The 26,246-nt window shown below is 40.1% G+C and overlaps 1 protein-coding gene across 2 annotated transcripts in view; it reads right to left on the reverse strand.

The window, feature by feature from the left end:
• stt3b (STT3 oligosaccharyltransferase complex catalytic subunit B) overlaps positions 1-26,246 on the reverse strand; it is a 114,486-nt gene that overhangs the window by 65,348 nt on the left and 22,892 nt on the right. For both annotated transcript variants that reach the window (XM_057827149.1, XM_057827148.1), the window contains exons 2-3: positions 18,906-19,014; positions 9,428-9,715 (exon numbers count right to left, since the gene is read on the reverse strand). In XM_057827149.1, the coding sequence (XP_057683132.1) occupies positions 9,428-9,715; positions 18,906-19,014 (397 nt within the window). The remainder of the gene's footprint in view (positions 1-9,427; positions 9,716-18,905; positions 19,015-26,246) is intronic.

Here is a 26,246-nt window from a genome sequence, read left to right on the forward strand (position 1 = left end):
AACTTTCTGTATAATGTAATTTTAAATTAACGTATTTTTCGGACTTTAAGTCGTACCTGAGTATAGACCCTACTCACCTACGTCACAAAATGACGTGTCGCTGTATCCGGCCGCCATATTGTCCGTATTTTTTAGACCTATTCTCATTGTTTTCAATTAGTCGTGCAAGTTATAGAGCAATTCATGGAAGCCCCGGTGTTATCTCATTGGATGCGTTGCATAAAAGGCGTTATGTGGAAAAGCTTCAGTTTATCCATTCGCCAGATCTATATTTGATGCCTAAATCGATGTTTTTCGACCTGCTGTCTTCGCCGTCTTTGCCTGACCCTGATATTTACAACTATCTTGTCCACACAAAATCAGCCTATTCTCACGAAAGTTTGAAAAACTTTAAGAGCTTGGAGGCTTATAAATGCTACGTTGCTGGTTGGGTGAAACAGGTCCTCGTACACGAAAATTCGGCAGGAATGTTGTGCTCGGGAAGGTGAGTTACGAAATTTTCAATTCAAAATCTTTTGTTCTTGCTAACATCCACTGTCAAGTCTAATGTATTTCATGTCATTTTTCAATGGCGCTAGGGGTTTTAATGTTTATATGGTTTAGCGATAGCACTCTCACTACATAAATATGAAGTGCGATAGCACTACTCCAGATTGTCCCTAGTTGAATTTATTTTTTGGCTTTTGACCGCAATAGTGAAATTGTAAATTAATTGTATGACAACTGTCTTATTATCCCCTTATAATTATATATTTTCAGGTAGTTCATTCACAACGTCTGAGTGTATGTTGTCGGCGATTAGCCTAGCAATGATCTTAATTGTGGTTGTCAGCCCCAAACCCTCTAAATATATATTAAATGCATCTTACCAGATATAAAATGACTACTACATAATCTGTGGTAGTCGTTTGGAGCCCAGTTTTCTCGTCGAATTGCAGCAGTCAATCTCGCTCTCCTCTCCGGGTCTCTCGGAATACGGTAAAACTTCAAGTCTCTCCGTCTAGCTTCTCTGTTTTTGCAACCGACCACCACACACGACTTCACCATTTTGATTATTAATGTTAACGAGCAGAAAAACACGCCATAATAGGAGGAATTTACGAAGCGCTAATGCATTAACATGACGAGTATACGGACGACATGGCGCGGGGGCGTGGCTGTAACGTCACGTGAGTAGGGTCTATAAGTCGCACCAGCCATAAAACAACGAAGAGGAAAAAAATCATAAATGAGTCGCACTGGAGTATAAGTCGCATTTTTGGGGGAAATTTGATGGATAAAATCCAACACATAGAACAGATATGTCATCTTGAAAGGTAATTCAAAATGAAAATGGAGAATATAATGCTGATTAAGAGTTATTGAGATAACTATAGCATAAAGAACATGCTAACAAGTTTACCAAATCATCAGTGTCACTCCCAAACACCAAAATAACATGTGAAATTATAAAATAATGAGTCAATAATTTCACACATAAGTCGCTCCAGAGTATAAATCGCACCCCGAGCCAAACTATGAAAAAAACAACCCACTGTGGCCCTATATTAGGCTGCAAAATTTGTTGGTAGTCTTCAGACTTCATAATGCCATGCACACGGTCAAGCACTCCAGTGCCAGAGGCAGCAAGCAACCCCAAAATATCAGGGAACCTCCGCCATGTTTGACTGTGGGGACCGTGTTCTTTTCTTTGAAGGCCTCGTTTTTTTTCCTCCTGTAAACTCTATGTTGGTGTGGGAAAATTGGGCTAATTTAATCTCCTAAATTTACATACATATTGACCTGACTGGATGGACGTTTGAACACCAATTGTTTCAAGTCAAGTGTTTCATTGGTGAATGTGTGTCGTTTTGAACATGAGTGTACATACAGTGGTATGAAAAAGTATCTGAATCTTTTGGAATTTCTCACATTTCTGCATAAAATAACCATCAAATGTGAGCTTTGTCAAAATCACACAGATGAAAAAACGGCGTGTGCTGTAATTAAAACCACCCAAACATTTACAGGTTTTCATATTTTAATGAGGATAGTACGCAAACAATGACAGAAGGGGAAAAAATAAGTGAATCATCACATTTAATATTTTGTTGTCTGGGCCCTGAGGTAGCAAAACATCCCCAAATCATGATGCACCATCCGCCATGCTTCACGGTGGGAATGAGGTGCTGGTGAGCTGTTTCATTTTTCCTCCACACATGATAATGCGTGTTACTCCCAAACAATTCAACTTTGGCTTCATCAGTCCACAAAAATATTTTGTCGAAACTTCTGTGGAGTGTCCAAGTGCCTTTTTGCGAACATAAAATGAGCAACAATGTTTTTTTAGACAGCAGTGGCTTCCTCCGTGGAGTCGTCCCATGAACACCATTCGTGGCCATAGTTTGACATATAGTTGATGTGTGCACAGAGATATTGACTGTGCCAGTAATTTCTCTAAGTCTTGAGCAGACACTGAATGGTTATTTTTTACCTCTCTGAGTATTCTGCGCTGAACTCTTGGCGTCATCTTTGCCACTCCTTGGGAGAGAAGCAACAGTCCCAAACTCTCTTCATTTGTGGACAACTTCTCTGACTGATGTGAAGCAAGTCGATAGCACAATTGTCTCTGTCAAGCTGAACAACTTCACGTTCAGTGAGGACAGAACACGTCATATTAATAAAATAAAAAATTAAGATAGCGTGAGGTACAATTAAGGTTAAAAAAAAAAAGACTGGAGACAAAATGGCCAAAAGTCCAACTCGCCTAAGTCAAGCACGCTATAACCAGGGACTACCATGCCTCAAGTAAAACTGTACTGGCAGCTATTCAGGTTGGTATATTTGCGGTCGTTCCACTGCTGTGCGGTAGCTATTAACAAGGAGTGCCATGAAGAATTAGTCACAAGATACAGTAAGTCATACACATGCTAGCGAGTTCTAGAGTTATGGGCTTCATGAACGCCGAGGGGGAGAAAAAAAATGGCAGCTGTCTGGACCAGTAAAAAGCGAGCTTCAGATTGAAGCAGGCGAACGATGCAAGGTTGGAAGAGTGCAGAGTAAGACAGTGAGGTAAGCAATGTACAAGTGTTCCCTGCTACAATTGGATTCATCATTTGCATGTACCCGCTATGTTTTTTTTTTTCTTCCAATGGAACCCAAAAAAAAATCTAATTAGGAAAGAGAGCAGCGGAAATGCAAAGACAAATTTGTGTAAATGATACTTATAATGAGAAACAATGGTGCTTGGCTAGTAGGGCTGTTTTTCGGGCTACTCGCCAAATAGAACCTCGCATTTTAGCGAGGGAATGAGTATTCGTTCCGGATGACCGAACACCATAAGAGACGGCAGCTACCTCCAGTAATAGGACCTCTCTAGCCTATCTAACAGGGAGATTTATTGTCCATAGTTAGCAAAGGACGAGAAGCCATTATAATAGCACACATTATGACTTAGACCAGAAACAGCCCTTGTAAATGCTGGTGTGGAAAAAAATAATGAGTTACAGTCAATATCATACATTTGATAACTTATGGTACACGTCAAATAAAATGTTCTCAGATGAGGATTTGGAGTGGCAGCCAAGTGCAACAATAATAATGTTTGTAGAAATGGGGTGTCTTAAAACTAGAAACTGCTATTTCTGGAAAAATTGCTATGGGGCTTCGCTGTGGGGAGATACAGATCTTGGCCCTGCTCAGGTTGATTTTGGGGACATTTTGGAGACAATCTCAGGTCATGTTCTGGTCATATCAGGTCATTCGGGGACACTTGGGGGACATATCCTGGTCATATGTGGTCATTTGAGGGAGATGTCCTGGTCATATCAGGTCGTTTGGGGACATTTGGGGGACATGTCCTGGTCATATCAGGTCGTTTGGGGACATTTGGGGAAGATGTCCTGGTCATATCAGGTCGTTTGGGGACATTTGGGGGACATATCCTGGTCATATCAGGTCATTTGGGGACACTTGGGGGACAAGTCCTGATCATATCAGGTCGTTTGGGGACACTTGGGGGAGATGTCCTGGTCATATCAGGTCATTTGGGGACACTTGGGGGACAAGTCCTGGTCATATCAGGTCATTTAGGGACATTTGGGGGACATGTCCTGGTCATATCAAGTCATTTGGGGACATTTGGGGGAAATGTCCTGGTCATATCAAGTCATTTGGGGACACTTGGGGGATATGTCCTGGTCATATCAGGTCGATTGGGGAAATTTAGGGGACATGTCCTAGTAATATCAGGTCACTTGGGGACACTCGGGAGACATGTCCTGGTCATATCAAGTCATTTGGAGGACATGTCCTATTGATATCTGGTCATTTCCTGTTGATTTGGGGACATTTTTTTTTTGCCATTGAAAATAAATGGGAATTTTGGACGTCCATTGCCATCAATGGCATCGACTTACACAGGCGTCAATGGAATCCAAGTACATTGGCATCAATAGAATGGACAAACATGGCCGTTAATGGCATTAAACAAAGTAAATGCCATTGGAAATGAATGGGAAATTTGGATGTCCATGGCCGTTGATGGCATGTGCGTCAATGGAATGGGGAACATTTGGGGGACACGTCCTATTGATATCTGGCCATTTGCTGTGGATTTGGGGACATTATTTTTCCATTGAAAATGAATAGGAAAAAAGTTGGACATCCACGGCCGTCAACGGCATCGACTCACATATGCATCAATGGAATCCGAGTACAATGGCATCAATAGAATCAGAGTACATTTGGCATCAATAGGATCGACCTATATGGCCGTCAATGCATTAACCAAAGTAAATTCCATTGGAAGTGAATGGGAAACTTGCCTGTCCATGGCCCATTAAAAATGAATGGGACAGTTTTTGGCAAATTTCCGGGGAAACGTAGATTTTTTCCAAATTCTGTATACAATCTTTATGACGCTCACCTGGGATTTTTGATGTCCAAAATATGTGATTTGGTCAAAAGTTTGTAGGACAAGTAGCGTTTTGAAGAAAAAAAAATTCGGAAAATCGCCGCTCACGGGCGAACAAAAAAAATTTCGGGGTCATACGACTAAGAGCCTGTGTCGAGTGTAAATTCCGGTCGTTGATACTTGAACGTTGTCGATCGGTCAAGCGGTTTGGGTCTTGTATCGCAAATCGACATCATGGGATGCCCAGATTTCCCATCCCTAGTGGGAATAGTGTATGTTTTACTTTGTCTTGGCTCACTTGCGCTTTGTGGTGGCAACAAAAAGATGAATAGCTGAAGAACAAGTCCTCTAGGTAGACTGTTGGAAGCTTGCACATGTAGCTCAGTGAAAGGCAAAACAAGACAGTTCACAGAAGCCAAAAGCAGACATGACAAATTCTTTCTGTAAATGTTTGAAGCATACGCGGAGAAAAGCGTTCAGCAACACTCTGGAGAGGCAACAAGCATTAAAAAATAAATGCTGACCTGATCACACACTGCTTTAGTCAATGCGATAAGCCAGGATAAAAACATTCTATGGCCTGGAAATGCTGATTGATTAAATTTGAAAGGATTGCTCCCAGATGCGATATACCCATACTAGGGTTGTCAAAAATATGGAAAAGTATTGAATTATCGATGCTAAAATGTTGTATCGGGATATTGATACTCATTTGTTTTTGCATGACCACAGGTCCAGAAATTTGTTGTCACAAAGTAAATTTCATTTTTCACGATTAATCGATTAACTCGAGTAATTCGATTAAAAAAAAAGTTTCAAATTAAATTTTGCGAATTCAATTATTCGCTTCAAGTGGTGTTTTAAAATATATTTCTAAAGTGTTTGCATTTATTTTTTATTGATTGGGTGGATACACTACCCCGCCAAGATCAGGCCCGTGAGTAAAAACTCCCCACTTTGATAACTTAAGATCTCATATGCCTCATGAATAGTCTCACCAATTTTGATAAGGATCCAACTAACTCCCTAGACACCAAGGTCTCAAATGTGCACCCTGTAAATCAATCAAAATTTCACATTCAATCCAAAATACCCAATTTCCTGTTGAGTTTGGAATATGGGTGCAAGAAACTTTTTGGAGCAGTTTGTGGTGTTTTAATGTTTTTTTTGAAAGTGTTTGCATTTATTTTTTTTGATTGGGTAGATACGCTACCCTGTAGTGGCAACAGTAAATATGACATAACTAATTTAACATGGCTGAAGCCAGCTGCTCCCTGTTGAGACCAACATAATATTTTGTTTGAGCTAACATGTTTTTCTATGAGTTCCTAATTTATTGTTATATTTAGCCATTTTTTTTGTGGGAATATGTGTTTGCATTAATTTTTATTGATTGGGTGGATACGCTACCCTCTAGTGGCAACAGTAAATATGACATGACTCATTTAACATGGCTGAATCCAGCTGCTCCCTGTTGATACCAACATAATATTTTTGTTTGAGCTAATGTTTTTTTTATGCGTTTGAAATTTTATTTATAGGTATATTTAGCCATTTTTTGTGGGAATTTGTATTTTTGTTAAGAGCATTGAAAAAAAAAAAAGTTTGCATTTTGTAGCATTAAGCTAGCGGACTTTTGCTATGCACGTTAACCAATTGTTCTTTTGTTGTACTTGCGTCCTCATTAATTATTTTTTTTTATAACTTATTTTTTATGTTCCTCATCCGATCACTCGATTATTTGAACTAACTAGTCCATAGATGAATCGACTACTAAAATAATCGATAGCTACAGCCCTACTTTGTATTTTTCTTGTTCGCCGATTGGCTACCATTGACAGCGTTAGACGTTTCATTAGTTGCCAACTAGTGCAGCAACGATTCATCAATTAACTAGAGTAATTCGATTAGAGAAAAAAATATAATCATTAAAAAAAAAAAAAAAATTTTTTAAATGAATAAATGAGGATCTACGTACAACAAAAGAACAATTGGCTAACTTGTGTTGCAAAAGTCCGCTAGCTTAAACGCTGTAAAATGCTTTTTTACCAATGCTTTTAACAATTTTTAAAACACAAATTTGCACAAAAAATGATCAATATACTTCTAAAATAAATAACGAATGCAAAAACAAACATTAGCGCATACAAAAACTTACCTTATGTTGGTCTCAACAGGGAGCTGCTGGATTCAGCCATTCTAGACCAGTTATGGCATATTCACTCTTGCCACTAGAGGACAGTGTATCCTCCCAAATCAATAAAACTAACTTCAACCAATTTCAAAACAAACTAATACAACGTCACTAACTTAACAAGCACCAAAATTTGAGTCGAAGCCATTTTCGAATCGAATTACTCAAATTAATCCATTAATCAATTATTATCAAAATGAAAATAAACTAAAACAGTTAAAAATGTTACATTGTTCATTTCAAACACTGAAATACTAGGTGCACTATACTGGGAGGACTTTTGTATTGTATGCGCTTGCATTAAGATGTTATTGTGAGGGTCTGCCTTTTCTTGGCCTTCACATGGTCAGCATAGAAACCCTGCGTGCCTTTCAACATTTCTAATCTATAATTCATCGACAACAGAAAATGGGGCCACTTAAAGTGTGCCTGTTCAAACTGAACAAAGGATTTTGACGACTGATGATGTTATTTAGTGGATCATTTTGGATATGTATGTATTAACTAAACATATTTTAAGGGACATTTTTACATACATAGTGGTATGAAAAAGTATCTAAGCCTTTTGGAATTTCTCACATTTCTACCTAAATTCACCATCAAATGTGATCTGATCTTTGTCAAAACCACACAGATGAAAATACAGTGTCTACTTTAATGTAAACTACCCAAACATTTTCGGTTTTCATATTTTAATGAGGATAGTATGCAAACAATGACAGAAGGGGGGGAGGGCTAAGTTAATCATTACGTTTAATATTTTGTGCCCCTTTTGCAGCAATAACTTAAACCAGATGCTTCCTGTAGCTGCATATAAGTCTGGCACATCAATCAGGACTAATTCTTCTCTCCAAAACTGCTGTAGTTCTGTCAGATTCCTGGGATGTCTTGCATGAATCGCTGTCTTTAGGTCATGCCACAGCATCTCAATGGGGTTGAAATCTGGATTTTGACGTGCCCACTCCAGAACGTGTATATTGTTCTTCTGAAACCATTCTCAAGTTGATTTACATCTGTGTTTTAGATCATTGTATTGTTTCAGCTTTCATCCTCTTTTTAGCTTCAACTGTCTGACAGACAGCCTCAGATTTTCCTGCATAACTTTTGAATTCATTCTTCCATTAATGATTGCAAGTTGTCCAGGCCCTGAGGGGGCAAAACAGCCCCAAATCATGATGCTCCCTCCACCATGCTTCACAGTAAGGATGAGGTGTTGATGTTGGTGAGCTGTTCCATTTTTCCTCCACACATGACATTGTGTTACTCCCAAACAATTCAACTTTGGTTTCATCAGTCCACAAAATATTTTGCCAAAACGTCTGTGGGGTGTCCAAGTGCCTTTTTGCGAACATTAAAAGAGCAACAATTGTTTTGTTTTTTTAGACAGCAGTGGCTTCCTCTGTGAAGTCCTACCATGAACACCATTTTTGGCCACAGTTTTACATATAGTTGATGTTAGCACAGGTATATTGGACTGTGCCAGTGATTTCTGTGTCTTTAGCCACTTTTTTACCTCTCTGAGTATTCTGCGCTGAACTCTCTGCATCATCTTTGGTGGACGGCCACTCCTTGGGAGAGAAGCAACAGTGCCAAACTCTCTCCATTTGTAGACAACCTTTCTGACTGTCGATTGATGAACATCCAGACTTTTAGAGATGGTGGTGTATCCTTTTCCAGATTTATACAAATCAACAATCCTTGATCGCAGGTCTTCAGACAGCTCTTTGGACCGAGCTAAGGTGCACATTGGACAATGCTTCTCATCATGACCATTCTTACCAGGTGTGTGTTTTATAGTGGGCAGGGCAGCTTTAAACCACTCATCAGTGATTGGGCACACACCTGACTCAAAATGTTTGGTAAAAATTGGTTTCAATTGCTCTTTAAGTCTTTTTAGCAGAGGGTTCACTTATTTTTCCCCCCTTCTGTCATCGTTTGCATGCTATCCTCATCAAAATATGAAAACTACCCAAACATTCATAGGTTTTTATTAAAGCAGACAGTTTTTTCATCTGTGTGATTTTGACAAAGATCAGCTCACATTTGATGATGATCATATGCAGAACTGAGAATTCCAAAAGGTTCAGATACTTTTTCATACCACTGTAAAGGTTCATGTAAGGATACATCTTAAGCAAAAGCGAGACTTTATCATCTAGGTGGCTAGACCGGATACTCAATTATAATTTCAAGTGGCCTTAAGTGCTTCATTTGCTTTTAATTTTTTAAACGTCATTTAATGAAGCTCGACAGGCATTCACCTTTGTCATGCACTGCTTTGAGTTGAGTAAGACTACTCCTACTCACCAATTAGTAGGAATCAAATCAGGCGTACTTACCCAAAGATAGTAGGTGAACTGCAGGGCAAAGATGGCAATCCCCTCATTGTCAAAAGAGCCAGCGACGGAGCGGGAGATGTAACCAGGGACGATGGCGATGAAGCAGGCCGCCAGCAGCCCGGCGCCCTGGTTCCATAACTCCCGCGTCAGCAAGAACGTGGAGATGGCCGTGAGGCCGCTGAACACCGGCGCCAGAAATACGCACACGTCTCGAATGTGGACCGTGATGTGAAGAAAGTTGAGCACGTAGTGGATGAGTCCCGCAGTCACCATTAATCCTGGGTATACCTGTACAGGAGTGGGAGAGAGGCAAATATGGTCAAATAAAAAAAATATAAAGATAGCAGAGTTTTAATTAAAGAACCATCTGAAAAATCAGATGAAGTAAAAATAGCTGTCTCGGTCGTTCTGATAATTACTCTCAATTGAATAATCATACAATGTGTGCTCAGCAAGATAGTTGACATCATCAAACCTTATTTATGTTCATTATCACGACACAAAGGAAATAAAGTGGTACCTCAACTTAGGAACGTCCCCACTAGTGCTGCAACGATTAACTTGAGTAATTCAATTAGAAAAACGCTTCCAATCAAATTTTGCTGCTTCGAGTACTCATTTAATGAGAGTGGCAATGTAATGGTTTGTTTTGAAAGTGTCCTTTAACATGCCTGAATCCAGCTGCTCCCCGTTAAGACCAATATAAGGTAAGTTTTTGTTTGAGCTAATGTTTTTTTTAGTGCATACGTACTTCAGTTTATAGGTACATTTAGCTGTTTTTTTGTGGGAATATGTGTTTAAACTAGGGCTGCAGCTATTGATTATTTTAGTAGTCTATTAACTCATTCACTCCCAACCATTTTCACCACAGCGAGGCCCTTCGCTCCCGACCGTTTTTCTGGATTTTGAGCGCAGACTGACTAGCGCAGCCCATCCCTCCTCCCACTGCCCAGCAAAGGAGCCCTTGTCCACCCCACCCCCGGAATCCAGGGTGGTCCCCCAGGCCACCCGCGCGCCCATCTACTGGCCATCAGGGATGGCAAGAGGGGACGCACCACCAAACCCACGCCCGTCCCCAACCCCGTCCGCTCACCCGGGGCACGAGCCGCCGCGGCAGCCCCCCAGCCGGCACGGCATGCTGCGGAGCCCCAAGCGGCCCACCAAGCCCAGGGCAGGGCAGGGCAGGGTCCCCCGCCGTAGCAGGCAACATCCGGCCGATACATCGCCGCCCAGCCAGCGATCCGCAGCGGAGCACAGGGCGGATACCCAGTCCGAGAAGAGAGAGGAAGACGGAGGCAAGAGAACGCCGAGGAGCCGCCGTGGGGCGACGCGAGACCGGAGCCCCAACCTCACCCAAGTCCCGCGGCCTGCATCCCAGGAAGAGAGGAGGCCATACCTCGAGAGCCATGCCATAGAAAAAAAAAGTGTGGGACCCACCTACCACCCAATTACTGTGGCTGCCAGGTTCCCGGCTGGCAGCCATAACCCAGCACCGTGATGGGGAGGGTAGTGCAATGTATGCATTAAAATAGGAGAGCTTGGCTTGGGGCAGTGGGACCGCAGTTGTCCGTCCCAACGCCCTTTGCCAGAGCTCTCCTGTGTCTCCTCCTGGCAGGCTGTGGGCAGAAGAAGTGTGTGTTTGGGCGTTGTTTAGGATTATTGTCTGTCTGTGGATTGGACAGGTTTTGAAGGGTTTCGCGCGGCGGGCTGTGGCCAGAAGAAGGGTATATTTGGGCATTGTTTCGGATTATTGCCTGTTTGTGGATTGGACAGGAGGATTCGGGAGTTACTTTTGTCAGGGCAACGAGGGTGTGGATTTTGCCACCTTAACGTCAAAGGTGCACTTACAGTCTTATCAGTCGTGTTATCAGTTGGATATCGGGCGTTCTCCGGGGTTCCTTGTGTTGGGACAGGACGTCCCGCCATTTGTTCTGGACTGTCCGGGAGAACTTGCGCCAATCTTGCTCAGTCAGTTGCATGACGCACACGTTCCGTGATAAGGCGTCATGTCTCTCCCATGCCCTATGGCAAATATATTCTGCTTGTTTTCCTTAAACTATGGTATAAGTGCTATTTGTTTTATATTGGGTGAATACAAACAGTAAATACGAGAAAAGATACTATTCCCTTTAACTTTTTAAGGTCAGTGCTGAGTGATCATCACACACCAAATGTAACTCGTAGCGTTAGCATAGCAGTCGCATTAGCATTGACTTTAGCATGCTAAGCGTCCACTTAAACTCTCGGACTTTTTTGTATACCATTTGTGGTGTCCAGGTGGGTATAATTCAGACATGTCCAAAGTCCGGCTCGGGGGCCAAATGCGGCCCCTGGTCAAATTTAATCTGGCCCCCAGCCTCTGTCATAAAATCAATAAGGTCTGGCCCGCACACAGACTATTAAGACATTGGTCAGCAGTACTGCTACCATCGTATGAAGTATCTTACACACTAAATGCTGCTCCTCATTGACCCACTAAAAGGCAGCAGCACTCTAAGCAACATTACCCCATGTGACCCTTAACTCCCAATTTTCTAAAATGGTGACAACACAAAAAAGAAAGACTGCGATGGCTGACGCTTCAGGGATAGGTGGAAATTGTACTATTTCGTCACTAAAATACGCAACAACTGTGTCTGCCTCATTTGCAAAGAGAAAGTCGCTGTTTTTAAAGAGTTCAATTTGAGGCAATATTACCGAACAAGAGACGCTGACATGTACGACAAGATTACAGGGAAGATATGTAGCGAGATATTAAAGCAACTTGAAGCTAGTTTAATTTCACAGCAGCAGTATTTTGCAAGAACCCGAGAATCGAAAGAACGCCACAAAGGCTAGTTGCGAGATTGTTGATATTATTAATTGAAAAAAAATAATAAAGCAAATGTGACACACAGAATGGCTTGCTAAAATTTGCTTAAATATAATGTTCTACGTAAAGGACGTCAACCAAGGTCGGCCCCCACATTTTTACCACACCAAATCTGGCCCCCTTTGCAAAAAGTTTGGACACCTCTGGTATAATTAATTGAAAATAGTAGAGGTGCACGATAATTATCGGTTCGATAATAGGAATTATGACGTCATCCCCAAAAATCCGATTACATAATATATTATCGGCCCTATTAATAGTATTTTTGGCACGGTGTCGGACTGGGATTTGTGCGTTTGTTTCCACTCCTGTTTTTCCACTATGCAAAGTTTTGTGACTGTCTTTGTTTTTTTCATTATAACAATGTTCATGTCATCATGAAAATTCTGCTGAATCAACCACTAGTATTTTTGATCTACGGGTGTTGAAAAACTCAGGTGAATATACATTGAAAAATTATATATATATATATTATCGGTTATCGTATCGGTATCGGCCTTGAGGAGCAGGAAGTTATAAATATCGGTTTCAAAAAATGGATATCGTGCACCCCTAGAAAATAGTATACCGTTTCCCTGCTGAGTATTTATTATCATCATGAAATTGGTGTTGTCCTTGTAGAAGCTACAATTAGTGCTCGTCTGTCAATGTTCATTCGAAATTGTGGGAAGCCTGTATTTCCAGACACAACAACCAAACCTTTTGTTATCCAGAAAGTTTTTCGGACCCATAACACAATGCAAAACCCAATAAAATAAAAATCTGGTATGTAACACTAGTACATTTTTATTTTGCTGAATAGCAAAACTGTATGTAGTAGTACTGTATCTTCAGTGCTCTTAACATTGAGCATGTCATATACTTTCTTCAAATATTGCTCACTTCTAGTCTCATACCTAGTCAAAATGTGTTGGTAGCAAGCAGCAGAGACGCTATAGTGTAAACTAGAGAAATCTTAACGAACGTGAATCGATACAGAATCGACATGTATTGTCAACAGGCCTGCAACAATATATTCCTGTATCGATTTTTGTTTTCAGCAAACTTCTAGTTATTTTGCCCCAAAAATCCCTGAGATGGGTGAAAAATAATGTTGTCATCCGTTCCATTATTCAACACTAACAATATTAATCAGAATGTGTTAATTGGACTAGAGGGTACACATATAAAACGTAGCTATAAAAATATTTTTAAGGGTTATAGTTCCCATTTAGTCGGCTTAATAGCTCAAGTTCACAGGCGGATGTTCATTTTTATGCGCGTTTATCAAGAATATGTCTTCAAATCGTGAATATCTACTAGTAGAGCAAAGCCTGGCTGATCCAATTCTAATTGTGTGCACAACACTGGTGGTCTTGCTAAAGCCGTGCTTAGTTTAACATGTCTGCAGTGTCCCTGATGTGTGCTCACATAATCAGCAGCCAATGCATCTGTTTCCCATCAGTAATTGGCCAGTGCCTATGAGACCCAAGCTTAGTCTAGTTCAATACAAATGAAACATGGCTTGAAAGTCAACTTAGAGGATTATTATTAGGATAATTACTAGTAGTTACTCGACGTGTTAATCCTAATTGAACTGCTTCTCAATCTTTAGACGTAGCGGCGAACATGTTTACACTTTATCAACGAGATTAAGTATTTTTATAGTGATTCATTGAATTGGTTTCCAATTTCAAAACAAAGTGAATGAGAGGTCAAATAATATATCGGCCGGCCGATATATCGGGCCGCTATATCTCAATGAGATATAGCCCTTGAGTTTCCCGAGGGCACCTGGTCCTACACCAACCCTTACGCCAACGGCAACAAGCAGATTTTTGTCTACTTTGACCCTGTGCACCTTTGGAAGAACATCCACAGCAGCTTCCACACCAATAGCTGTATGGTGCTGCCCAGGTGTCCTGGGGCTGAAGTAAGTGGCCAGCATTACTCACTATATAAAAAAAAGATGAAACAAAACACCTATCTTTTTCTGAATCAAGCATGTTTTTTAGAGGAGAGGATGAGGACGGCCTGATTCTCGAGTCTGAAGGTGCTGGCCAGGTGGGAGAATGACAAGTCTGTCAAGGCCGGCTACAAGTTGCACCAGATGTTACTGGCGCGCTCTTCGATCGAGAAGCAGAGCGCCGGGCTCATCATGGCGGTCGTTAACCCTGACACAGTCGCCCAGCTGAGGCTCCTCGCCATGACCATGGGCAAGGAGGAACACAGGGACTCGGCCGACATCCTGGAGATGTTCCAGAGGACAAGTGAGAGGTGGAGACCAGCCGCCATCTCTCCCCATGGCCCACATGGCATCCTTAGGAATGTCGCTGTGGGACTCCCTGATGTGCAAAGTTGCTTTAGCCTTTTAAGGTGTTTATTGAGTGATCCTTACACTCTAAATGTAACTCGTACCGTTAGCGTAGCATTTGCATTAGCATTAGCATGGTGAGCATCCGCTTAAGATCTCAATTGTTTACGTTTTGTTGTGACGTCCTGGTGTGTTTAACTATATGAAAATAATGTACTGTTCTTGCCGAGTGTGTATAATCATGAGAAGACGTGCTGCATTCGTTGGTTTGGCAGCACAACATCGAAATCGTTTAAAGCAATACTTGTTAACTTTTCAGTTTTAGTTGATTTTAGCAACAGTAAGGAAGACTGCGTTAACCATGAGTACCAGCGCACACCCGCAGTGTCGTAATATAATCAAATCAAAAATAAATCTCCCAGTCGCCTGCAGATGGATTAAACCAGGGGTCCCCAACGACCGGGCCGCGGACCGGTACTGGACCGCGCAGAAATAATAAATAATTTATTAACGAATGCATTCTGGCCGATTGACTTTGGCCTGTGCCGCTTAACACACCAATATCCCTGTCTACTCTAGATATACAACTACAGGATTGGAGGTCGTCATAGAAATGCATTGAATGGGCTGTTAGCACTAAATTTCGTTTTGTATATCTATGCGCGCTTGGACTCGATAACAACGTATGACGTAGGTCGTCGCCAATCACATTTCTTCCCGGAAATAATTAGCCCCCACACTAGAATGACTGAATAACAAACATCTTTGGACAGACTTTTTACGGGGAAAAGGGAACCTGACGAGCCAGAAGATGTGCCTACAACCTCGAAGAAATCAAAATTTATGCTACTTCCCAATCACTAAAGACCCACGAACTGCGAAGGAGTGAATTCGTGACCCGTATGTGAATAAACCGAGTGATATTAGCATGTCTGTGCAACAGGAATATCAACTTGTAGAGATCGCAAATCACGGCGACCTTAAACGTACATTTGAGACAACAACTCTACCGAAGTTCTGGATTAAAGTCATTTTGGAATATCCTGACATCGCTACGAGCGCGCTGAAAACTGTGCTACAATTTCCAACATCGTGTATTTGTGATGCTAGCTTCTCTCACTCTCCCATCTCGGGACCATCTCGTCTCAACGAAACAAACTCAGGCCTCCCACTGATTCAGCGGGTGAGTTGTATTTTTCCCTGCACTTAACACGACGGGGCTAAAAACAAATGCTATTTTATATTTGCTGTATTTTTCTGGCGCACATTGCCGGTGTTCTGACAAAGTTGGCATGCGCGTAACGTTAAAAAGGACCGCGAATGCAGCGATTCCAAAGTGCACACTACAAACTGTCTTTAAAGAAAGGAATATTAACTTACGTTTGCCATGTTAGGTGCACACAACAACTGCACGTAGCACTCTCACTTAACGACTTCGCCGTGTCGTTAAGCATTAATTTACGCCATTTCCGTGTTGCACATGTATGTTTATGATGTAAATAGTTTTTTAGCACCATTGGATAACATTGAGAGTCCAACTGAATATAAAAGAGGGCTTTTTTTCCACCACCACAAAAGCTTTGGGAGCAAAATTTTATAAGGGTGCAAAATTTGACAGAACACCGGTCCGTGAAAAAAAGACCCAAATCACACCGGTCCGTGGTACAAAAAAGGTTGGGGACCCCTGGATTAAACAACATTTCTGTTTCCAGCGGCTGTGTGAAGGATGAATAGTAATAATGTAATGAATCAAGTTGTGGCTAAACAATAGCATATGATGGTTAGCAACCATGTGGCTTAGTGTGGCTAACCCAACACCGCCAACGAGTTAGGTTGGGGGTGGGGGGGCTTTACTCCAGTGAGTGAAAGACGGGCTAATGTTTACTCTGTATATCCTGGTAGCCTTCCTTTTTTTACTCCTCAGATAAAACTTTTTGTCTCTTTTGTTGCTCTGCCACCTTTGCAGAATTCGTGTGAAAGCATTCGCATCGACTTCCGTCTTTATAATGAATGGGTAAAGGGGGAACTGATATGCTGTAAAGCAGTCAGCACATTTGTAGTTTTTTCTGTGTGTGGCTGGGTTCCTGCCACCCCCTCAAAGTTAGTGTCGGTGAAACAGATACAGAACCCCCCCTAAAGATATAAAAGAGTCGTTCAACGAGTTGATAGTCGACATATCGCAAATGTTATGAAAATATTTTATAAAGGTTGAAAAGTTACCTAGTGTTGCTTTAAGTCTTAGGTCATCATTGTAAATTTAAAGCTTTTTTAAAAAATTTTTTAAATTGCCTATCATAATCTATGTGATTTCAAAAAATATTGGCCTCAAATATTGGCTTACAAAGTCAGCTTGGGATATCGGCAATCGGCCGATTTTTTTCTTTTTTTTAGATATCGTATCGGTATTTGAAAATCCAATATCTGTCGACCTCTAAAATGAATTCAACATAAAAGCTTTCGCCAAAAGCGCGCTTGTGTCATCTTCCTGGGGGCAACAAGGTTTGGTTCAGTGCTTTTGTGTTCTTGTTGGACTATCACATTAAAGAAACATTTGTTTCTTAGCCGTAGTTTCAGAAGAAAGCATGTCTGGCTGTTGAACGCATGATGGGTGGTAGCGAAATGGAAATAAGGTAGACCGGTCTCGAAAGAAAGTCAACTGTCAAATTAACTGATAAAGGCCCATCTATTTGCTAAATGGCGTAACCACCTGAGTGCCTGGGGGCTTAATGTTATCATACACAATTCATGGGAATTGAATCTGGGAAGAAAACAAAAAATAAAGCGGGTGGCTTGAGATAAGGACAGGTTGAGGGCAGCAATGGAATTATTGACAGCACAACAGACATGCTGGAAAAAAATTAAAACTAGAGGCGGAAATTGTTTTTTTTTTTTTTTTTTTTTTTTTTAAATCATCTCGTTAATTAAGTTTTGTAATTTTCAGTCTTGATTGATCACATTTTAGGTGCATAGCAATGTCCTAAAAAGCAACATTTTGCAATTTAACAAGATTTTAGTTGGCACCCTAACAAGTTACTAGTCATTATCGTGGTACAATCAAATAAGGTACACCCCAAATGCTGGCTGCGTTCAGACCACAAATCTGATTTTTAGGGCTGATTTCTAGTGAACGAATCTGACCCTTTAGCCAGATTGCAGCAATCACGCCAGCCGAACCGTCAGACCCGCGCGGGTGCAGCTCCAGCAACCCAGGCCGGCGAGATCACGACAACCCGGCCAAAAGGCCAAGCTCCGCGCGCTCATCTTAGTCTTAACCCCTTGTACTGACTCCATCTGGAAAGCTGGAAAAAGGCTTCGAAGGACAAGTTGACAATTTATTCAGGTCAACAGCGATCATACAGCACAGAGGGCCCCAGGCGAGGATTCAGGGTCACCATATCACACCCCAAAAAATTGTGGGAAAAAAATGTGGGGGAAAAATATGGATACACAGCCTTCTAGTGGCAACAGTGAATAGGACATAACTCATTCAACATGGCTGAATGCTGCTGCTCCCTGTTAAGAGCAACATGAGGTCAATTTTTGACTGCGCTAATGTTTTTTCAATGCCTTCGCAATTTAGTTTATAGGTATATTTAGCAGTTTTTTATTGGAATTATGTGTTAGAACGATTTCTTAAGAGCTTTGCAAAAAAGAAAAAGTTAACATTTTATAGCATTTAAGATAGTAGACTTTTAACCACTTGTTCTTTTGTTGTACTTAGATCCTCATTTATTTATTTTTTATGCCGTTTGAGGCTAAACTCCGGTATTTTAATTTACTTTTAAATGAAAGTGCAATTCTGCATTGTTTGAAGAAACACTCAGAAACTTGAAGTTGCGCTTTTTTTTTTCTTAGACTACGGAGTTTGTCACTTTTTTTTACACGTAACTGCCACCTTCGAGCGCCGATGCAGCTCGTGCGTGCTTGCATGACCAGCAACATAAAATAACGAGCGTTTGGCCTATCAAATCAGCACCAAAAACCCCAAAAGTTACTAACAAGTTTTAAGTGGGTTAGAAAAGTGTTTCAGCCAAGTGAAGACTCGGCAGAAGCTCGTCGGGGCAGGCACAGTGTACTCATCAGGGCATTTAAGTCCTGTTTAGTCCCTTTTAAGCACTACCCTAACTAAACAAAAGAACAATTCGTGCCTTAATACAGGATTTTTCCAGCGTATCCGCAGATCCTCTTAATTTTGGATGCAAAAATATATGATTGCGACAAAAATAATAATAATTAAGCAAAGAGGCAATCAGGACAATACTGAAGATGTGGGATTAAGAGCAAGACCTCAGTTTGTCATTGGAATAACTTACTGTGCCACCAACAATCCTTCCCAAGGGGTACCATGCTCTTTCATCAAACCAGTTAAGAAACTCATAGAAACCCTTGGTTGTGAGATGATGTGTTGATCTGTAGTTGAACCTATAAAAAAAAAAGACACAAAAATCCAGATTAAGTGTAAAGCTAAAACATCACATTCGCCCTGTTACATATTGTAATTTTCTGACTAAGCCGCCACCAACCAAATTAGACACGAAAACGGCATTTGTTCATAGATAAGCCACAGCTTTCCTCACTGTACTATGGGTTATTTACACCAAAAGATATTAACAGATAACACTTTATTTGACAGTGGCATCATAATACTGTCATAAGACTAAATGAACCACCATGAAGCTTCAAATGACCATCAACAGTCAACCTATGCTGCCATCTGCTGTCAACACTGTTGTCATTGAACATGCCTCCTAGCATGCACTGCAGCGCTATAGATGTAAATCGCAATCAAAATTCATGTTCTGTGCTAATTATTCCTTCAGTTACTGTTCCAGTGTCATTAATTGCTCGTTATTGTATTTGGTAAGACTATTTGACAGTAGCGCTTAAGACTGTCATAAGACCATCATGATTATGACATGACACTGCCATGAGCATTAATCAATGCTTATGACAGATGTCATTTTATGTCATCCGGCAAATAATCTCACTGTTGAATGGATGTAAAAGATCCGAGCTGGAGATAAATGTCATAAGCGTTCATTAATGCCCATGGCAGTGTCATGTCATAATTCTGAAGGTCTTATGACAGTCTTATGACGCCACTTTCAAATAAAGTGTTACTAAATACCATATCTAGCATTTAATGAAACCGCTGGAACAGTAACTGAAGAAATATTTAGCACAGAACATTGAGTTGGACATACATGGATTTAGTGATATAACTTGTCAGATGACACTTAATGACATTGCTCATAAGCATTCATTTATGCCCAGGATAGTGTCATGTCATAATTCTGAATTGTCTTATGACGCCACTGTCAAATAAAGTGTTACTAGAAACCATAACTAGCAATTAATGAAACATCTTGAACAATAACTGAAGAAATAATTTGCATAGAACAATAAATTAGACATAAATGGAGTTAGTGACATAATTTGCTGGATTACACTTAATGACTTATGTCATAAGCATTCAATTATGCCCATGATAGTGTCATGTCATAATTATGACAGTTTTATGGAAGTGTTATTACGCCGCTGTCAAATAACATGTTGCCTATTAACTAGGGCTGCCAAACGATTAAAGTTTTTAATCGAGTTAATCACAGCTTAAAAATTACTCGTAATTAATCGCAATTCAGACCATCTCTAAAATATGCCACATTTTTCCTTAAATTATTGTTGGAATAGAAAGATAAGACAAGAGGGATATATACATTCAACATACTGTACATAAGTACTGTATTTGTTTATTATAACAAACCAACAAGATGGCGTTAACATTATTAACATTTTGTTTAAGCAATCCATGGATAGAAAGACTTGTAGTTCTTAAATGTTAGGGAAATTTTATATTAAAATCCCTCTTAATGTTTTCGTTTTCATAAAGTTTGTAAAATTTTCAATCAAAAAATAAACTAGTAGCTCGCCATTGTTTATGTCAATAATTACACATGCTCATGGTGCTGAAACCCATAAAATCAGTCGCACCCAAGCGCCAGCAGAGGGTGACAATACACCAAAAAACACAAGTAACAAGTGGAAATGACACTGTGCTGTCATTTTAATCTGTTTGAGCGGGGCATGTGCGTTAAATGCGTTAAATATTTTAACATGATTAATTTAAAAAATTAATTACCGCCCGTTAACGCGATAATTTTGACAGCCCTACTATTAACCCAAATAAATCAACAAATAAGCCGCATGAATGAAAATGAGAGAAAAATTACTGTCATATACTCTGAAAATGACGGTAGTTTGCCAAAATGCAATATCTACTGTCAGACTAAAATCGCTTCTCTTAAAGAGAATGCGTTTTTCGGGAGAAGAAGCAATGGGCTTTATCTTGTTTTCAAAATGAGAGAAGAAATAAAGTTTAAATTCCCTCTGAGCTTTTGCGGTGCCACCAATTGCTATGGTCAGGATTAAAGGGCCTCCAGTGGATGTGTAAATTGTAACAATAATCCATATGCCCCTTCTAATGTAAGTGTGTATATTGCTACAAGACATGATCTCATCAATTAGAAAAATCTGCTGAGAAACCAAAAACGCAAGCATAGAGAAAATTACGTTTGGAGCAATATGTTGTGAACCCTACTAAAATTCCATATAGACTATTTGAGGGGCAAATCCTTAATCCTATTACAAGACACATAGGCATCGATAATCACATACCACTACATCCAAAGAGGATGTCAGCTAAAATCCTCCTTGTAAGGATGCTTGACTGACAGAATTCATCTGCAACAGATGTTTAAGGAACAGTCACCAAATTACACAAATGCCAGATGGAAAATTAGAGGGGTGCTTTAATCACAGGGGATTAGGATTAAATGTAAAGTAATGTCAATAACTGCCGTAGGGCGCAATTGAGTGGGCGATGCTGTTATTCAGACAATACCATTCCCACTATTTACATAAAATAGGTGTCGATAACTGTCGTGAATAGCGTGTGTGTATACCAAAAACGTAATATTAAAAATGGGTCACACAATGATTCATTTTGTGCTGGGTCCCCCTTGTTTGACGTGTTACAACCAGCACTCTCTGATATGGCCCCTTTTGAATTCAACAATCCTGATCTACATGAAAGCAATTGTGCTGAAATTTTCGGACTTTACAGTGCCTATGACGGCAAAATGTTTCCATGAAAATAAGCGACTTCCTGGATGGACGAAGAATGCGAATGTGACGTCAGCGGGCTAGTTTATTTATCGCATCACGCCAGCCCAATGTGCTGCAGGATTTTTGTTGCTGCACCAGGGAGAGGCGTGTGTGCCATTTTGAGTTTCAAAAAGTTCCTGTTCACTGCGAATAATGGCCAAAACAAGTTCGACAGCTGTGGGACCATTGGACCGATGAGGAAGTGAGTAAGGTACTTTTTTTTATATGATGTCAAATACTGGGATCATGGCACAAATTTTAAATAAGAGGTGGTTTGCATTTTGTGGGTGAAAATTTTCCCTGTCCACCGAGAAGGCCACTCAGCCGACTACCGGTGGCATGTCACAGGCCATGGTCACTTCCACCCTCTCGGTCCTCTTCATGTGGACCAATAGACCACTATCCTCGGCTTGGACTCGGGCAGCACCCCGCTCCAACGTCGGCGGCCGGTTTGTCCACCAAGAATGCGATTTTTCGGCGTTCATTCCCGCCGACGAGCAGCAGAACGACAAGCTGTAACTTGCTCGCCGCTAGGGGCTGGCCGATCGGTGAAGACATTCAACCCCGCCGCCGTGTGTGACATGAGTCGAGGTAGTTTTGTATGATTTTTCTTTTTCGAAAGGCAAGAACAAGACTTTGAAAAGCTGTTCGGTTCGAGTTCGCATGTCGGCTAGCTGTCACGCCTCTTGTTTTGTTCACGCTTTTTCCTCCGTCTCCAAAGCCAGGGCAGGGAAATGACAAAAGCCGGACTAACTCTGGTTCATAAAATGCTGTTTGGGAGAGGAAGAAGTCAGCAGTTTTGACCATTATGCAGTAATTTTGCCCTGTCATACTGAATAAATGCATTCTTAATATTTCATATTTCATTTAGCACAAGACTTATTTGTCATGATCATACCATTTACTTAACAATTGGGGGAAAATACTTAGATTAAAAAGTATATCCTGTAAAAATATTGGGAGTAGAGATTGAAACAATTATGACATTTTGCTGCTCCCTGTGGCATTTTCCTCATTCTGAATCTTCCCCCTCAATGGGCTGAATTCTAAATCTGATGAAATCATTACCCTGCCGACACCATCCTCCAGCTGGGGACGCTAGTGAGCTATAATGACAGGCGTGGCTAAACGGCAGATCAAAAGACTAATTTCTCGTCATCTGCGCTTTGTCAAATTGTTGTATAGAGTGAAATGGTCAGAAAATATGATTCTAATCTACATATTAATGCTATTAAAGATTTTTTTATGCTGTCACAGGCACTGTAAAGCGCACCCGACAATAAACCGCACCCCCAAAATTTTACAAGAAAACTATTTTTTAATATTTATCCCGCACTGGACTATAAGCCACAGGTGTCCACAATGTATTATGTGATATTTACAGAAAAATAGCGCATTAGCCTTTAAAAATCCATTAAAAAAAAAAAACACTACACTATAAACCGCAGGTTGACAGCTGAGTCTTACACTCCAAAATTTATAATATTTTTATATTGAACCGACTAATATTGACAATAGCTTGCATTGGTGAGCCCAATGGGGGCAACGCTAGGCACAAATGTAGCACGGGGCCTTTTGTCTTTATTCTGAGCAGGTGCACGCTAATTGTTTCCCCAAAGAGAATTTAAAATGGACGCGCCAGTAAAGAAGTCAGTTAAAAATCCAATCAAATCAAGTCACTTTCATTTGGAACAGGGCTAAAATCAAATTGTTTCAGGCCACAATGTGAGTTACTTTGGGGGGGGAAATTGGCCATTTCCTTGAATAAAGAAGAAATTAAATCTGAAGAGGTCAGAACAAATCATTTCAAAACCGCAACAGATGAATCAAAGGAAATCCTCCTCACCTCCCAAAAAAAGCATTGTATGATTGCATTACACTTAACGAACTTAACAAAAAGCAGCCTGCAACAGCATTAAATCCCACTAATATTTAATAAATACGGACACAAAAACGGTAACGGTTGGTGGCTAATGAATGGGACATTGCAAAAACATTAAGGGCAAACACACACAAACTATTGAGAGCCATCTTGGAAACTGTCATACAGTGTATCCCAAAAGTGAGTACACCCCTCGCATTTCTGCAGATATGTAAGTATATCTTTTCATGGGACAACACTGACAAAATGACACTGACACAATAAAAAGTAGTCTGTGTGCAGCTTACATAATAGAGTTAATTATTTCCCCCTCAAAATAACTCATAGTCATTAATATCTAAACCAGGGGTTTTCAACCCAGTCCTCAAGGCACACTGTGGGTCCTGGTTTTTGTTCCAGCCGATCCAGCAGAGACAGTTGAACCAATGAGGCTTCTGCTAAAACAAGCCACACCTGACTGCAATCAACTGATTGCACTTGTAAAACACCAGATTGGGGAAAAAGTGTTGTCATCTTGTTTGGTAAGAATGAAATCCTGCACCCACAGTGTGCCTTAGTGGAATAGGTTGGGGACCCCTGATCTAAACCCCTGGCAACAAAAGTGAGTACACCTATTAGAAACTACATCCTTAAATGTCCAAATTGATTACTGCTTGTCAGTTTCCCTCCAAAATGTCATGTGACTCGTTTTGTGCTGCAACGATTAATCGGTTAACTCGAGTATTCGATTAGAAAAAAAAATATTCGAATTAAATTTTGTTTTGTATTTGTTTAATTAAAGTGCCGTTGTAATGTTTTATTTTAAAAGTGATGGCATCTAGTTTTATTGATTAGGGGGGATACACTGCCCTCTGGTCTGCCTCTTTTCACATGGCTGAATCAAACTGCTCCCTGTTAAGACCAACGTAAACTAAGTCTTTGTTTGAGCTAATGTTTTTTAATGCATTCAGAATTGAGTTTATAGGTATATTTAGCCGTTTGTTTTGTGGGAATATGTGTCTGAACCATTTGTTAAGAGCACTTTAAAAAAAAAAAAAAAAAACTTTTGCATTTTATAGCATTTAAGCTAGTGGACTTTTTCTATGTAAGTTAGCCAATTGTTTTTTTTGTTGTACATAGGTCCTCATTTAAAAAAAAATATATATATATATATACCGTATTGGCCCGAATATAAGACGACCCTGATTATAAGACGACCCCCTCTTTTTCAAGACTCAAGTTTGAAAAAAGACTTTTTGAACACCAAATTATTTTTTATACAGAAAATAATTACAGTACATCCGAAACAAATGATTATAACAATATATTTGAGAGAAAAAGCATGTTATTTTGCCTCATTCAAAACTTTATATCTGAACATTTAAATATGTAAACTTGTGTGGAATCACATTTGTAAATGAATGACTTCTGGTTTTTGAAATGTAAATAAACAAATCTATTGTGATAAAACAACAAAATTGCAATAACTGCATTTACCATCAAAGTGAAGTCTAACTGTAATTGTAGTCTTGAAACAAATCTGAATAAGGAAAAACATTGCAATGAAGTAATGCCAACTGGTTAAACTTGAGATATTTGAGATGTCATGACAGAAAATCGCTTCAATGATATCTGGCGTCATCTAGTGTCGTGAATGGGTATAATGTCTAGACCGCTGAGATCATGACAGAACATCGCTTTATTGATATCTGGCGCCATCTAGCGTCGTGAATGGGTATAACGTCTAGACCGCGAATAAAAGACGACAGTGCTTTTTCAATCTGATTTCAATGCAAAAAACACCGTCTTATATTCGGGCCAATACGGTATATATATATATATATATATATATATATATATATATATATATATATATATACACACCATTTGAGGCTCAGCTCAGGTATTTTAATTTTTCATGTTCCTTATCCGATTACTCGATTATTCGAACTAACTAGTTCTTCGATTAATCGACTACTAAAATATTCGATAGCTGCAGCCCTAGATCACTGTATATTTTTTAATGAAAAACCCGATCCTTTTCACCTCTGAAAAACGGCGCGATCGGCCCGATTTCTGATCATCCTGCTGCAAAGTCATGAAATGATCATATGTAATATATCTACATCCCAATGGACTGAACATCAGAAGAAGCACAGGCTAGACACTGACATCTTTGCAGCCTTACGGCAAACTAAATCATTAAACGGTGTGCTAAATCACACAGGTTCGTGCTGGTACAAAGCTACAATAGGTGCATGAAGAGGCTTGCCATTGGGAATCTCAACATAGGTGTTCAAAATTGCCGGCGCTGAGGATCGTTACAGTCATTATGTACTTTACTAGTGACATATTGGACAAGATTACAAGAAAATCAATAAGAGTTAAATGGGTATATCAAAGGAATAGAGTAGAAATTCATTGTTGTTGAAGACCTCAATTTTTTTTTTATTTTGTATTTTTTTTTACAAACGGTATAAGAAAAGCTGCTTTCTGTTGAAGGAGATGGTACCTTTTCTCGTAGGCACCGTCTAACTGTTTGCATTATTCTAACACAATTAATATAATCAATCAGGGAATAGTATCTTTTCACGTATTTACTGTTTGACAGTATTATTCTAACACACCC

This window comes from Corythoichthys intestinalis, chromosome 22 (genome assembly GCF_030265065.1).
Source record: "Corythoichthys intestinalis isolate RoL2023-P3 chromosome 22, ASM3026506v1, whole genome shotgun sequence".
NCBI lineage: Eukaryota > Metazoa > Chordata > Actinopteri > Syngnathiformes > Syngnathidae > Corythoichthys > Corythoichthys intestinalis.